The sequence below is a fragment of the Lygodium microphyllum genome, chromosome 7 (assembly GCF_053477565.2).
Source record: "Lygodium microphyllum isolate KBCC chromosome 7, Lygodium_microphyllum_v1.1.10, whole genome shotgun sequence".
NCBI lineage: Eukaryota > Viridiplantae > Streptophyta > Polypodiopsida > Schizaeales > Lygodiaceae > Lygodium > Lygodium microphyllum.
Window position 1 is genome coordinate 60498233 of NC_141141.1, and position 15316 is coordinate 60513548.

General features: G+C 40.5%; 1 protein-coding gene and 1 non-coding gene across 4 annotated transcripts in view; one reads left to right on the plus strand and one right to left on the minus strand.

The window, feature by feature from the left end:
* Positions 1 to 394: 394 nt before the first annotated feature.
* On the plus strand, positions 395 to 467 carry TRNAK-CUU (transfer RNA lysine (anticodon CUU)). Its single transcript has one exon. It is a non-coding gene; the product is annotated as a tRNA-Lys (tRNA).
* Positions 468 to 6411: 5944 nt separating this feature from the next.
* The window catches only part of TTN8 (Structural maintenance of chromosomes (SMC) family protein), a 44181-nt gene continuing 35276 nt past the window's right edge, over positions 6412 to 15316 (minus strand). The window contains exons 15-20 of one of the 3 annotated variants that reach the window (XM_087681450.1): positions 9491 to 9658; positions 9186 to 9403; positions 8850 to 9101; positions 8529 to 8753; positions 8388 to 8446; positions 6412 to 6659 (exon numbers count right to left, since the gene is read on the minus strand). In XM_087681450.1, the coding sequence (XP_087537576.1) occupies positions 8398 to 8446; positions 8529 to 8753; positions 8850 to 9101; positions 9186 to 9403; positions 9491 to 9658 (912 nt within the window). In that variant the 3' untranslated portion in view covers positions 6412 to 6659; positions 8388 to 8397. Of the gene's footprint in view, positions 6660 to 7015; positions 7880 to 8139; positions 8447 to 8528; positions 8754 to 8849; positions 9102 to 9185; positions 9404 to 9490; positions 9659 to 15316 lie in introns of those variants that run through there. The other 2 variants (XM_087681451.1, XM_087681449.1) reach the window with 2 other exon arrangements.

Below are 15316 nucleotides of genomic sequence, written 5' to 3' on the forward strand. Positions count from 1 at the left end.
GTTAGAAGACCAAGAAAAGAATAAGGCGTAGGGAGGGCTGATAACTACTATATGTTCTTTCTGTATACTTAATGAAAGCACATATCACCTGTTTGAGAAGTCATCTTGTATGGAAAAGCTGAAGTTGAAGGCCTTAATTTTGAAAGGTTGCCTGACATTACATACGAAAGGTCTGAGAGGAGCCCCCCCTCTCGTGTATAAGTAGTTTTATAAGAGAACTTTGAAGCGTGTATAAGTAGTTTTATAAATGTATCATCTTTTCGTTCGGCGGTTTATATTTGTAAGCTTTGCCCCCTTCGAAGGTGTTGCGACCAACCGGCAAATTATCAGTTTGGGAAAGCAAATTCCTTTGTGAAAGGTTGTATAAGTAATTGTTAAGTTATCCATGCAGCAAGCCGGCCTAGCTCAGTCGGTAGAGCGCAAGGCTCTTAACCTTGTGGTCATGGGTTCGAGCCCCATGGCCGGCGATATCATTGACTTTAAAACCCCGGGGGGTTTTTGATGGGTTTTTTAAAGTAGGCTAAGCCTAGCGTTGTGCGACACCCCTTGATTACAAGTATCAATGTAGCCTCCAAAATTCAATCAATTCAAAAATCTATTCGCGTATAAAAGGGGCATTTTATCATGTTGACATGTAAGAATAGGTTGAAATTTATCTTCATATACATATAAAACAAATTGTACTTCTATGACAATGAAGATTTAAAAACATTGTTAACTTCTAATACTATATAACATTATTCATCTTACAAAGTGTTCCATGCATGTTACCATTCATGTAAGATAAACTAAATGTGCCAACATGTAGAGCTATTCATTCACACAATATTTGAATTGACATGAGGTGATATATTTTCAAGCCATGTAGGTGCAATCAACTCTCATGCATGCCACATGGCATATGCATACAAGATGGCCATACATGCACACATTGGCCATTTAGTAGTGACATGCATCCATAAAGGGTGGTCATCTCCAATATCCTAAGATCAAACTTTAATACTAAAGCATATCAAAGAAAATATTGTATTAATTATAGTTATAGTAAATTGAGTAGTAAAAAGTTTGGAGCAAAATAAGATAAGTAGATAATTTGTGATAGAGGATCTGCCAATGGTGTAGCAATTCAATCTTGTTAATTCATCAAATACCTTGATTACAATGGATAGATCCAAAACTAATTGCATGTTGCACAACCTCGAAATTTGGATAGGATCAAAGAGTCTTTGTGTATAAATCGACCTTCTAATATTATGTTCTATCACTGAGCAACTCTCCACAATATCACTCAATTTTACAATTTTAGAATGACCATGGACTCTAAAAGTGACTCGTAACTAAGTGCCACATAATAATGGGATAGACCATTATCAATTTCTTATTTCATTTACATACATACATACTAACCATGTATGAAAATATAATTTTTTCATAGGCTACACAAGTGTTGGTCAATTCACCATACACAAAAGGAGGGAAGAATAAGATCATCACCATTCAAGAGCCCAAATCAATTGTTGATAGCAAGTAATGCATTGGTTGCATGATAATGTTAACAAAGACCCCTAACAAATACTTCAAGAAGGGGAAAAAATCCCAAACGTAAGCAAAAAATTTTAAAAACACAAGTGCAACACTCATGTAAACTAGTGCATGTTTGGTGCACTAACTCTCACATAACAATCTATAAATGTCTATTCAAAATTGGAACACGCTTGAAAGTAAAACCATCATATAAGCAATAATCCAATTTTATGGCTAGAAGCTCCAATCACTCAATGAATGTGAATAACACACTAATGTGCACTACCTTGCCAAAATTATCCAATAATCAACTATTTGTTTACAATTAATTGGCTAGTAACAAAATGCAAGCTACACAAGTTGCACTTGACTATCACGTGAGTAGCATCAATGTGTTTGCCTAGTTTGGCAAATTGAATAAATCAAGAGAGATTAAATTCTTTTTTTTTTTTTTGGGGGGGGGGGGGGGGGGGGGGGGGGGGGAGGCGGGTTGGCCCACACATACATATATATAGTGGTTACCCTTGATTCAAAAATAAGTCCAATGCTAGCATCATTGGAAAAGCACATCCCAAAATTTGATGCTTTTTTCCACAAAGATGCTTGTAGAAGAGCAAATATAATAGATGTAGTTTATATAATAAATGAATGGTCAGACTTGTTTAGTGTGTAAAAGATGCAGGATCTAGAGCATGGCAAACTGCGGAAGCTATGGAGGATAGAAGATGAAGAGAGAACTCATGATGACATTGACAAAGAAGACAACTGTTATTACACAAGTGAATTAGATTCCAAGATTAAGACTTGGACTCATAAAGACATTCTTGTGTAGTACTGACAATGACACAAACACTTGATAGAAAGAGACAAGTACTATTGCATTATCATCATATTAAAGTGATAGTCAAGTACATCATTTTATAGGATTGCTTGGTAGCACACTACATCCATTGTGCCTATGGGATCTGTCTCTCTTCCTAGAATGAATTACATCTCCCTAGCCTGGCTGTTCCATACAAAGGAGCATACACAGGGTGTGATTGGCAGATTCTCAACACCCCTCCTCAATCACGACCTGAAAGTACAAAGTGTATAGAGGCTTTAGTGAGAGAAACACCTGCAAAGTGTGGGCATACCACAAACATGGCAAAACACCAAAGGCTGTCGCAGAAAAGGCTAAGTGTGGGTACCATAAACATGGTAGACATCCAGATGCTGTAACAGGAGCCTCACAAAGTGTATAGAGGTTGTAGTACAAGGCTACATGAGGAGTTTTTACAAGCTTATGAAAGGAACATTAAGAAAGGTACAATGCTTTTAAAACAGAAAATGAGAGACAAGGACCGATAGGCCCTTGTCTTTTTCAGGATCTGCTATTTCTTTGTCAACATGGAAAATCTTCTTGTCTTTCTTTTCTTCTTCATGATCTTCTTGGTCTGCTCCTTTATTGACTTTGCTTGCAACATTTTTGAGTTTGCTCTTCCAGTTGTCCCCCTCAAGAAAAGTGGTAGACATGTCTTCAAAATCTTCAAATGGATTTATTGATTTCTCTTTGGTGTAGGCAACTCCATTTCCTTCTGCATGTAGAGTAAGAACATCTTCTATGTCATGTAAATAAGCAACACAAGTCATGTTGCTCTTCATGAAGTGTATCCACATAGAAATCTTCTTGATTGTCATTGATATGACCAAGAATTGGCTTCAAATCTAAGATAAATCAGTAAGAGTGTTGTACTTAAGTGTATTAAAGGATACAAGAAGAATAATGTCAAATAACACTTGATAAGTATCAATAGATACTGTTCTTGATGAGCCTGATGTTGATGTTGGATCTTCTTGAACCTTCTTCTTGTTGATTTTGATGTTCTGATTTCTTGCTGAAGACTGAGTTTTGGAGCAAATCAGAGTAGCAAAACCTTCAGTTGAGTGAGAAGGATGAGTTGAAAGTGAAGCTTAATGTGGTTGTTGCTTGAGCTGCTTGATTTCTTCAACTCTTTCAAATCTTCCAAGCACAAATCTCCCCTCGATGTGATTTGATGAGCAATCCTTGTTAGAATCTTTAGTGTTCAGTCAAATCTGAGTGGCAGAGGATCCTTGAGCCAAAAAAATGAAGTAGAGATGAAGCTTTGATGTTGTGGCTATGGCTTCTTCTTTAGGTTTAGAGACAGGCGACTGTGTTTTTAGCTGCAGCAACGCACACGCTTGATCATTTGGTTGGATATTTGAGTGGAAGGAGGTTTGAACACTGCTCTTCAATGCCCTATGGTCACAGGTTTGATCACGAACACAATACAGCGCGAACTAGACGTACGACCAACAGGCGACCGAATCTGAACAGCGATGAGCTAATTGCACAATGCTAGGAGGTAGGTGCAACAATATCGTGCTGTGATGTGACAAAGAGGAGTGCCTTGAGTTAGGGAAGATTCCCCCAGAAGGAATCATGAAGAGATATGGCCTCTATAAGGAGATATGAGTGCTCAAAGCAAGATATGTGTTGTGTAGCTAGGGCTGCCAAGCAAACCAATGAAAAGAAAGAGTAGAAGATGAGGTCCTAGACTTGGCCTGAGCTGAACTGAGCTCAAACTGAGCTAGATGAGAGTGAACTGGAGCTGGAGGAGCAGTGCCATGCCTGTCTGGGCTCTGATACCATGTAAAAGATGCGAGATCTAGAGCATGACAAACTGCGGAAGCTACGAAGGATGGAAGATGAAGAGAACTCATGATAACATTGACAAAGAAAACAATTGTTATTACACAAGTGAATTAGGTTCCAAGATTGAGACTTGGACTCATAAAGACATTCTTGTGTAGTACTGATAATGACACAGACACTTGAGAGAAAGAGACGAGTACTATTGCATTATCATCATACTAAAGTGATGGTCAAGTACATCATTTTATAGGATTGCTTGGTAGCACACTACATCCACTGTGCCTATGGGATCTGACTCTCTTCCTAGGATGAAATGCATCTCCCTAGCCTATCTATCCCATACAAAGAGGCATACATAAGATGTGATTGGCAGATTCTCAACGTAGTGTAATATCAACTGAGAAGAGTATGAACAAATATCTAATGTGAAAGACCTTAGAGAAAATGTTGGATTTATTTTTTACATTAAGATTACACTTTTTTACAACAAATAGATTGTTCATAAATCCTAAATGTGCATATACATTAAACCTTGTATTTTAGTTGTTTCTTAGACAATGAAACATATTACTTAATCATGAAGTTACTATAAGCTTAAATGAGGTTACAAGGAAGCCATTTAGCATTTTGAGAATATGGTTTAAGGTTGAAGAATTAGGTCATATTGTACCCTCATTGCAAATTACAATAGTTTTCCAAATAAAAGTGGATGAAAGCAAGTGATATTGATCGAACATGGTATTGAAGGTGTTAACCATGCTTAGGGTAAAGCCTTTTACACTATAAACTTTATTATAAAAAGAAAAGAAAGAAAGTTTTACTAACATCCTTTAAGATTCCTCATAAGCACATATGACCATCATACATCATCAAAAATCCAAATACAATCCACAAGGTACTAAAAGCACATAACATAGAAATTGGATTACCATCGAGATAACCATACCACAACAAAAGGGGTGCTCTTAAAAGGGTTCTCTTACATTCTCGAATGAGATTCATTCTTGCGTAATATACTACCCACTTACCTTCCTATAGACCATCTTCACCTTGGCAAACTCTTTTGGCTTCTCCTTGAGCTTATGTGGTGTGAGCTCATCTACAACCCACAACTTGGTGTTCCTAACTTTGTGGTGTTGTCTCAAAAGATTGATTCTACTATCAAGTCCACCAAAAACAATGTTGTTCCTCTCATTTATGGGTCTCACGTGACTCTAGGATGCACACTAATTTGTACTTACGAAACTTCAAGGAAAAAGAGAAAAGCACTAAAAGAAAAACTTATCCCTTCTATTTGCCATTCTTACTTAAAGTTTTTTTTACTATTGAAACAATACTAAAATACAATGAGGATCATCATTCTACTATATTTTATATTATTTTATTAAAATGTTTTAAGAAAGCCTATTAAGACCACTTCTTGACCTTCCAATATTGCTTGCGTCATGTCCCCTTCTACATATCACCCTACTTTGAGTAGCAATGAGACTTAAATATAAGATTTTAAGGATTAGGAAGTTAAACTTTTCAGTACCCTAACCTTTCAATATGACACGCTTTTTTCCCACTCATATGTAACCTTGGCTTCGGTTGAAAGAGGTATGCAATAGAACCTTAAAACCTTCAATTTCATGACCTTCAATATACTTGCTTTCTTTCTGCTCTTACATAGCACCCAGTTTGGGGTTAAATATAAGGCTACAAAGTAGATTTAGCGGTTTTGAGTTCAATTTTCATTGCTTCTTTTCAAGGGTTGTCTTACACAATTTTTCATATTTTGACCCATTTTGGAATACAATGGGACCAAACAAATTCCATTCTTAATTATAAGCTCATTCATGATTGCCCACTCTTGTGATTACTACCCCGATCATGTACTCTTAAGGGAGTGAGGGATGGACCACAAACTTATACTTATGCCTTTAAAAGGATTTGGATCATGATAATCATTGTCTTAATACATAATAATCTACACGTACATGCGGACTTAACATAGAGCATGATGAGCACCTAGTTTAAAGGCCATTGATATTGTATTATTGAGCACCTACATCAGGTTCTACCACTTTTGTACACTTGCCAATCCAACAAAAGCTACTAAAAAATCACATTTCTTGATCCACGACATGCAAGCAAGCAATGCACCACAACTCTATTAGGCTCATTCCACCCAATTCTTGCTAGGATCATTCCTACATAGATCTGATAAATCTAAGTTTTTTGTAACTTAGATACCTTCTTAATTTTATCTCTTCATTATGCTTGCTTAGAAAGGATTGTATTCATTATTCTTGTATGATTGCTTTATGATTACAATTGCACTTATAATAAGGACATCGAACGAGTTATATGGCAGTTGGATCCATGGGACCAATGGCATGTCATTGGACTAACCCCCCATTGCATTGGAGCCAACGATGTGCCATGGGTAGTTGGACTAGCCCCAATGTCCAATAGTATTTACTAACAACCTAGCACACTGCATGTAAGAACCATGTAAGCATCAAACTTCATTAGCACAGACAACAAATTTATAAGAAGAAACTAGTAATCTCTTTCATTAGCACAGAGCAAATTTATAAGACCAATCTTGATCTCCTATCTTGCATGTAATGCGCAATGCTAACAGATAATATTAGTTGCTGAACCATTGCCAAGATATATACTAATAACTTACATCAAAAAGCTGAGCGACTCACATTTGTGAGTCCTTTCAAAATGCTAACTTGTGCCTTATACAAAGCACCTAGTGACAGTAGTACAAAATGCCATACAACATGGGGTTATCCACAATACTGACCTGTGACTAATCTCCATTATCTCATCCTTTTAATGACAGACACAACACTTTTTAGAATCACACACACTGCCAACGAATAACAGCCACCATAAAGTCATACTGCAACCCCTTCAAAGGTAGTAAATCTCCACAGTGCTAACTAATTACCGTCATTGAGATCCCTTACTAGTCTGATTCATTCATGCATGGTGATTACGGGCAGTGCCCAATGTCTACAGAAGAAACTTATAAAGACTACAAATTGACTACTCAGTGGAGACAACTGGAAGGCCATTACAAATTAATGAACTAGTGCATTGACCTCTGGTTCATAGGTACTTTGGGGTCACCAAACAAAAAGGCGTTTACAAGAATTCATTTGAGACAAAATTAGTCTATAGAACATAACAACCCGATGTTCTTCTCCAGGTTGTACCCTTTCCTGAACCTCAAGTCGCTGAAAAACTTCAAACCTCATACAAACTTTAGCCAACTTTTGCTTGGCACTAACTCACAAGGCAGGTGTTTCCATAAAACATCAAAGTTAACTGAAAAAAAGGATAAGATCTCAAATGATTTCAAGTTTTCAATTCCAAAAGTGCCATCATTGAGCTTTCACCAGATCTCTCCCGAGTCCCAATGATTAAGACCAAAGGTATCACGCTAGGAGTTCTCAAATGGAGAGTTTGCTGATGACCCAATGGCCTACCTACAGAATGGTGTTCAAGGAACTCCATCACCAAGGTAGTGAGAGGGCAATGGTCACATGGCTGGCACCACCAAGAGGCCCTTCTTTGTCTTTGGAAAGGAGAGATTCATTGAATCAAGATAAATACCCCACTTTGAGCATAGCGTTTTTAGTTTTTTCACCCCTAACTAATCTTCCGGGGGACTTTTATTCTATACTTGCCTAGGAAGATCTGTAGCTTTGTCAGCATTCTAACATGTTTTTTTTCAAAAGAAGCCCAACCATGTTAAAATATCCATAACTTTGTTTTTGTATAAATGGCCAAACTGATTCAGCAATCAACAAGCCTCCAATGTTCATGCAAATTAAGCTTCAGTCATCATTGCATTTATTATTCTCAATATGCACTACGCACTCTAGGTTGAGATCTCTCACTACTGCACTACTTTTTCTGATGGCATAGATGTACATGAATTGACTAACAAGTACATGCATACAAGAACATCAGCATTGCAATTAGCATTCAGGTACCTTAAACACATCACCAAACCATTGAGCATCTTTTACATAAGCTCAGAAACAACCATAGCTTTTCAGCACTTCTTATGTAGATCTATGCAATATACACACCACTTTTCCATGAAGAAATGACAGCAGTGGCACTTTGCACCCTATCTTTACTTGTATGCATGATCTTGACAGCCGAGAAGAAACAAGTCTGTACAAAGAAATACCCGCACCTTCATAGTATTATGATTCACTGTATTTGCTCAGGTCAAATGTGAGTGTCCTTGAGCAGCTGCAAACCAACATCTACCATCTTTAGTAAGCATTATACTGTTGTAATCAAAACATTGAGTGCTTGCACTTGAAGTACTAACCTTAGCTCTGAATCCCTATAAACACCAACTAAAGCATCTGCTTTGTCATAGAAGGAATCCTTCAGAGAAATGACTACACTTTGAAATCCGACTCCTCTGCTCTCATTCTCTTGGGTCGCATCATCTCTGGACTTTGCTCTAATGAAAGCCGCAACTTTTGCAACATTCAAATTGTCTAAAGCTGCATCCACCTCATCAAGCACAAAAAATGGAGAAGGCCGGAAGCTACAAACAAAAATACAGAGGAAAATACAAGTAGGTAAGCCCGTTAAATTCCATGGACAAACAGTTGGCTCTATCACAGATATAGACTTGTGTTACCTGTGAATAGCAAAAAGCAGAGCAAGTGCAGCAACTGTCTTTTCTCCACCGGAGAGTTGTTCCATGTCCCTGAAGCGCTTCGTAGGTGGCATGGCTGTGTACTTGATCCCATACAAGAAGGGCTCATCCTCATTCTCTAAGCTCAAGTAAGCAGTACCACCAAGTGGATGAGTAGCACTTTGTGTAAGTTGCTTGTATATTTTGTTTATATTAGTTGAGATATGGTTGAAAGCATCCATGAACCTTTCATACCTGCATAAACAAGGATGCCAAGTCTAACCTTGGGACAGAAACCAACCATAACACAGTAACAAGTCAGATAGTACTAAAGATAACCTTGTCTGCTTAACAGCATTGTATCTATCTGTGATTTCCTTTGCCTCCTTTCTTGAAAGCTCAAACTCCTCAGTTGCCTCCCGTTCTTTTTCTCGAAGAACTTCATACTGATCCAAAGCCTTCAGATTTGGAGCAGTTTTTTCTATGTCTGCAGAAAGCGAAGCTAACTTGGCCTTAAACTCTGCTTCAAGTTTCTCTTTCTCACCTGGCCGCACATCCTGTGTACAAGTTCCAATTGTATGGCAACCCAAGAGTAATCTGAAAATCAGGTATGTGAATGACAGAATAGCAGAGCAAAATCACACCTGAAGTGGTTTACTGAGGTGTGAATAGTCATATGAAGCTAACTGCACACTTGACCCAGCAGAATCTATGTCCATGGAATCTGGCAAAGTAGGAAGTTTTATTTGATCCAACTCACAATTCTCAATCAACTCTTGCTGCCGAGACTTCAATTGTTCTATTTGAGTTTCCTGTCAGTATAGAAAAATATACATTTTTATACAGTTAGTTTTCAACAGCCAAAGATTTTACAATCAAAGAACAAGGACACTCAGTTTAGAACTGAACGAGTTAGTTGACTCTCATAGAATCTCGAAAGTACAACAGCAGCCATGGTAGCAGAACTTTCACTACCCCTAAAGAGAGCGTAGACACAAATAAGCCCTGGAGACTAGATCTGCGTAGTGTAGCAATGAGCCAGAAGCCCTACTCCAAAATCTAGCAGATTCGGCCTTTTGCTGACACCTCATACTGCTGGTGAGGATCTGGGCCAGGAGTCAACAACTGCACCAAATGATGCAACCCAAGTCACACAAAACATCCCTTGCCACTTATAGTATTATCTAGGCTGCCAGATAAGAGAGAGTAAAAGAGAGCCAAAATTTTGGGAATGGAAACTAAGCCATGCATGTTGAGAAACTACTTCAGTTCACATGCTTCATTTAGAGTTTCGCACTGACAACCCCAAAAAGAGCTGGTGTCGACATTTTGGCCACTTTTTCAATGGCCGCCCACACAGTGCCACCCTAGACAACTTATGCCTATAAATAGGCAGTCACTTCATTCATTCTTCACCACTCTCTTCAATCATTCTTCACCTTCTTCGATCACCACCACTTCCCTTCTCTCTTCAGCCCCTTCCATTGCCCTCACACCCCCTCAAGAGAACATTGCAGTTCGTGGCTCATGGCTGTTTTCACCCTTCCTCTTCTACTTTAAGCGCCCTGTTCCAACATCAGCCCTTGCATTTGGAGCATCTTCCACCTACCGTCACCATCACCTGCTTGGTGTCACCACCCTTCTCCTTCAAGCTCCACCTTCACCTTCGTTTTTCAGTCTAGAGGCCCTCTCCTTGCCTAGCATCATCATCTCTAACTTGGCGTCAGCATCCTAGCTTTTGGCAACAATCTCCATCACCGAGTGTCAGTGATTTCATCACTCGTTTATCACAAGGGCTGCTAGGACCTACGTTTTTGCAGCCTGGCTCCTCCTCCATCACCTAGCGTTGCTCCTCTGTCACAGTGGCTGCTGGGACCTGCGTTTTTGCAACCCGACTCATCCTCCATCATCTGGCATCATCATTATCCACCCCATCCTTAAGGTCATTTTCCACATCAGCAGCAGCATTATTTGTTTCTTGCAAGTTCTCTTGAAGGACACAAATGACAGACCAATACAACTAGCAAGATCGTATGGATTAGGACTGCAACGACCATCAAAGTGACAACTGAGACTACCAAGACCAGCATTCCAACCACTGTGCACGTGAGCACCATCACGAAGACCACCAAGATCAAGATAGAGATTGCAATGTAAATCAACAAGCAAACCATGATCAGGTTCCTTCCCTACAACCTTCATATCACTCTATCCTTGCTCCGTCTTCCATGGCCACTAGTCCACAACTGGCCATTATGGCACCAGTCCTACCTTCTCTTCCCACTTCCAAAAAGTTGGATGAGGCAAACTATTCTGTATGGCCATGCAAAATCAAGTGCATCCTTGACACATTTAATCTCTTAGATTTTTGTTTCTATCCCTCATCACAACCTACCATGAATCCCCATGTTGGAGCAACCTTGCACTTGGCAACTTTATGAGATTAGCTCAGCAACAAAGCCCGCTTTTTTTTAGTTTCGAGTTGTACAAATTCTAGGTTTGTGCATGTAAGGCATATCCACACCACAATAGAAGTCTAGAGGATATTTATCTTTACTAGGCCTTGATATTCATCAGGCATCACATGACCCTCAAGTTGAAGCTTCAACATCTCTCTATGTCAAATTCCCCTATGATGAAGAATCATTGTATCACATCAATAAGATGGAGGAGATTTGGGATGAGCTTGCATCCCTCAACAAGATCGTGGCTTCAAAAGACCTTGATGTGACACTTCAATCACATCTCCCATCACTAGACTACGAGGTACTCTACACCAATCTTCTCATAATCATACAAGAGATACTATCCCTTGGGAGTTAGACCCGATGGTGCTAGAGTGCAATGTACGTCCCAAGGAGATAGATTCTCATGAAGCCAAAGCAAAAAGCCATGCCTTTGCAACATCATCTTCAAGTAAAGGGCAAGTGAAGGAAAAGAAAGGGAGGAAAACTTTGCATCATCATCTTCAAGTAAAGGGCAAGCGAAGGAAAAGAAAGGGAGGAAAAAGATCAAAAAATCAAAGTCATCTTCTGACTCTGATACAAATACAAAGATGCAATGCAAAGGGTATTCCAAATGTCCACATTGTGGGACGACCTCGCACTCCAATGAGAAAAGCTGGAAAAAATACCCTCACTTTCCTCCAAGAGCAAGTTGTGAACAAAGAAGCCACAATGGAGCCTTCCTCCACTTCTATGTCTACCTCCACTATTACTACCAAGTCAATGTTTCTTCACATTCATCAATTGGAGGAGCCTTCATTGCAATCTCATCTTCAGAGAGACCCTATCCCATTGATAGTGGCGCATCGAGTCATGACTCCACTAGGAGATGGGCTCCAAGATCTCCATTCACATGAAGATACAATCACACTAAGTGATGTTTCACCAATATGCCTATTTGTGGTGTTGGCACCTTGCCATCATTAACTAACCATTTATCTTCAAGCTCCATCTTAGAAGTCCTACAAACTTGGGCTTCCATCTCCTCTCACTTCATGGCCTTACCAAACTCGGTACTCGAGTTGTCTCCACCAAGCAAGCCATATTTGTTGTGAGGACTCTTCATCAAGAGATATTCTTGTGACAAGTGGCAAGGAGAGCTAGACAAGCTCCATTCCCATTCCAAAGTGAAAAGCCTTTCAAGGCAGTTTTCTATTTTCGCACCTCTTCCCATTACTACATCCCCTTCTCACCCCTGCCCCCTCAAAAAAAACTCCTATGGTGGTTCTCTCATACCCATATCCCTTTCAGAGAGGGACAATCTTGAAAATGTGGCTGCAGATTTTCTAGCTCTTTTTGTTTCAAAGGGAAATTCCAAGGATCATGAGGAAATTTAGGGATTGTAATGTTCTATGCACCTTTCCTTCATGTAACAACTTCTTTCCGTCATTAGCAAGCCATCATCTGTTAGGTACAACTACTTTTTTTTTGGGGTGTGTGAGCTAAAACATGCTTTTCAGCTGATTAGCATTCTTAAAACAGCCCCAAAACACACTTAATTAATGAAAAACCCTAAAAAGGGGAGCGGTCCAAGAGAGTTTCAGTGGTCCCCCAAAAACCCTAATTCTTTGGGGCACCCTTCAACATCTATAAATAGACAGGCTACCCCCATTCAGCCTTATTCCCGTCTGTGCAGGATTCACACCCTTGAGTGCAGATTTCAGCCATCAGTCTACCTCTACGTGGCTGTCCAGCCTTCGAGATTGCTGCCACCTCTCTATCAGCCCTTGTAGTGCCCTAGTGCCTTCCTCCAAGCTACGTTTGGCATCTTCCAGTCATTGCCAACATCACTATCACCTTTTGCAGCTTGTGTTTGGTTCTAGACCAGCCTAGCGACAGTTCCTACTCACTCCAGCTGCTTACATTTGGTGTCTCTTCCTCCAAGCGACAGGTGTTGGTGCTCCTCATCCAGGCGACATCCACAGTTTGCGTTTACACTCATCTAGGAGCCGCCTTCCATCTCCACAGCTTCTCCTACTTGCGTTTGGTGCTCCAGGCCCTTCTAGACCAGCCTAGCGACAGTTCCTACACACTCCAACTGCTTACATTTGGTGTCTCTTCCTCCAAGCGACAGGTGTTGGTGCTCCTCCTCATCCACGCAACATCCACAGTTTGCGTTAACACTCATCTGGGAGACGCCTTCCATCTCCACAGCTTCTCCTACTTGCGTTTGGTGTTCCAGGCCCCTCTGGCATCATCGTTTTGCAAACTACACACTCCGACTAGTGGTCACAAACTTGGGATCTATCTCCGATGGACGTCACTCTCTGACACACTGCTCTGCCCTTGAGTATCTGTACTCTTACATTCATTTGCAGTATTCATTCACTTCACAGTTGTATTCTCCTTTCCCTTCTTCTGTTTGTGTTTGAGTTTTGCTTTCTATGTTTGTCTCTTTGTGTTTCTGTCATGATCCTACACTCTGTGTTTCCTCAGTGCAAACCCTAGCAATTTTCTTCACATGGTATCAGAGCCAGTGCTCTTGTAAAGAGTATCCTACAGATATTGTGGAGAGTTAGTCTTTGTGCAAGGCACACAATATGACTTGTAACCAAATCACAATGTCCCAAACACCTTCTCTAGTTTCTATGATGTCCTATTAGGCTTCTCCATCATTGGAGGCACTAAGACGGCATTATGGACTCGGTGAGAAGGACAACACTCCACTTTCACCTTCACCTTCTTTTTCTACTCCTATTCCAAATTTCACTAACATGACAGAGGAGGACTTTGAGGAGTACTATCGCAACAAGTATAGTAATGTTTACACCCCTCCTACAAGCTTTGCTACCACATTCGGATCGGTTGGTGAGACTGGCCACCTCTCTGATCATCACGAAGGACATGCGGCATTTGGAGCATCTGGAGATCCATCTTTATCATTCAGCTAGGTCCAGAGTCAGGTTTGTACAACCCTTTCGAGTTGAATGAATCAAAACCCTTGCTTGTTTCTTCTTTTGGGGTGTAGGATCCGGATGGCTTTGTGTATGTGAACTTTAATAGAAGGGGCTCACGGAGCAGACGGAATTCAGGTACATCTACAGCTTCTGTTTCATTTGAGCATGTAACACAAACTTCTCACTTCCCTCCCATCCCACCCTTAATCATCTCTCTCCATCCTTTCAAAATCTCAGATTACACTCTACATCTGCTTCACACACACTAGGGGTTGGATCTTCCATCTCCGCTCCTGGCACCTTCTCCTTCTCTACCCCATTCTCTACCTCTTTGCACCATGGTACTTTGTTAGGGGGAATGCAACCCTTTAACACAGTGTCTCTCACCTTTCTGCAAATGAGCACACCCATAGCACCTAGGACGGTTGTGATGGGCATCTCCCTCGCTACCCCTAGATTCACCTCTCACATGACCCCTCAGACACAAGGGATTCCATCCTCGGCTTATGGTGCATCATCCCACTTACCTTGGGTTACACCTATGCAGGGATTTCCATCTTCTGCTCCACGTGTTCCCATCCCATCTCCACCATGAACTACTGATACGGTTACCATGCCCATGCCTAGTCAGCCCATCCCTACCTATGGATCCACCTTGCACACTGCCTGCATGCTTGGTGAGCACTCTAGGGCCCATTCCTAAGTGCACTCCACTCCCCCATCTTACCCCCATTACCCTTTTTCACACTACCCGTCTCCGAGCACTACCACTCCTGTTGCGTCGGCCAAGAATGCCTTCACGGATAAGACTCATATTAACGGGTCGAATTTCACCACTTGGTCGAATTTCGTGCAACTATGAGCATAAATCTCAACTTTGAGCTTCAAAAGTTCTCTATTAAGGAAGGGGATGATCTGAAAGTCGAGCTGGCTGAATATAGGCAGTTACTCACCGAGTTCGCCAGTACTGGCTCTCCAAAGTCAAACGACCATCAAGTGCCGTTCTTCTTGAATAAGTTGCCTGAAAAATACTTCAATTTCATTCAACACGTTATCTCATAGCCTCAAT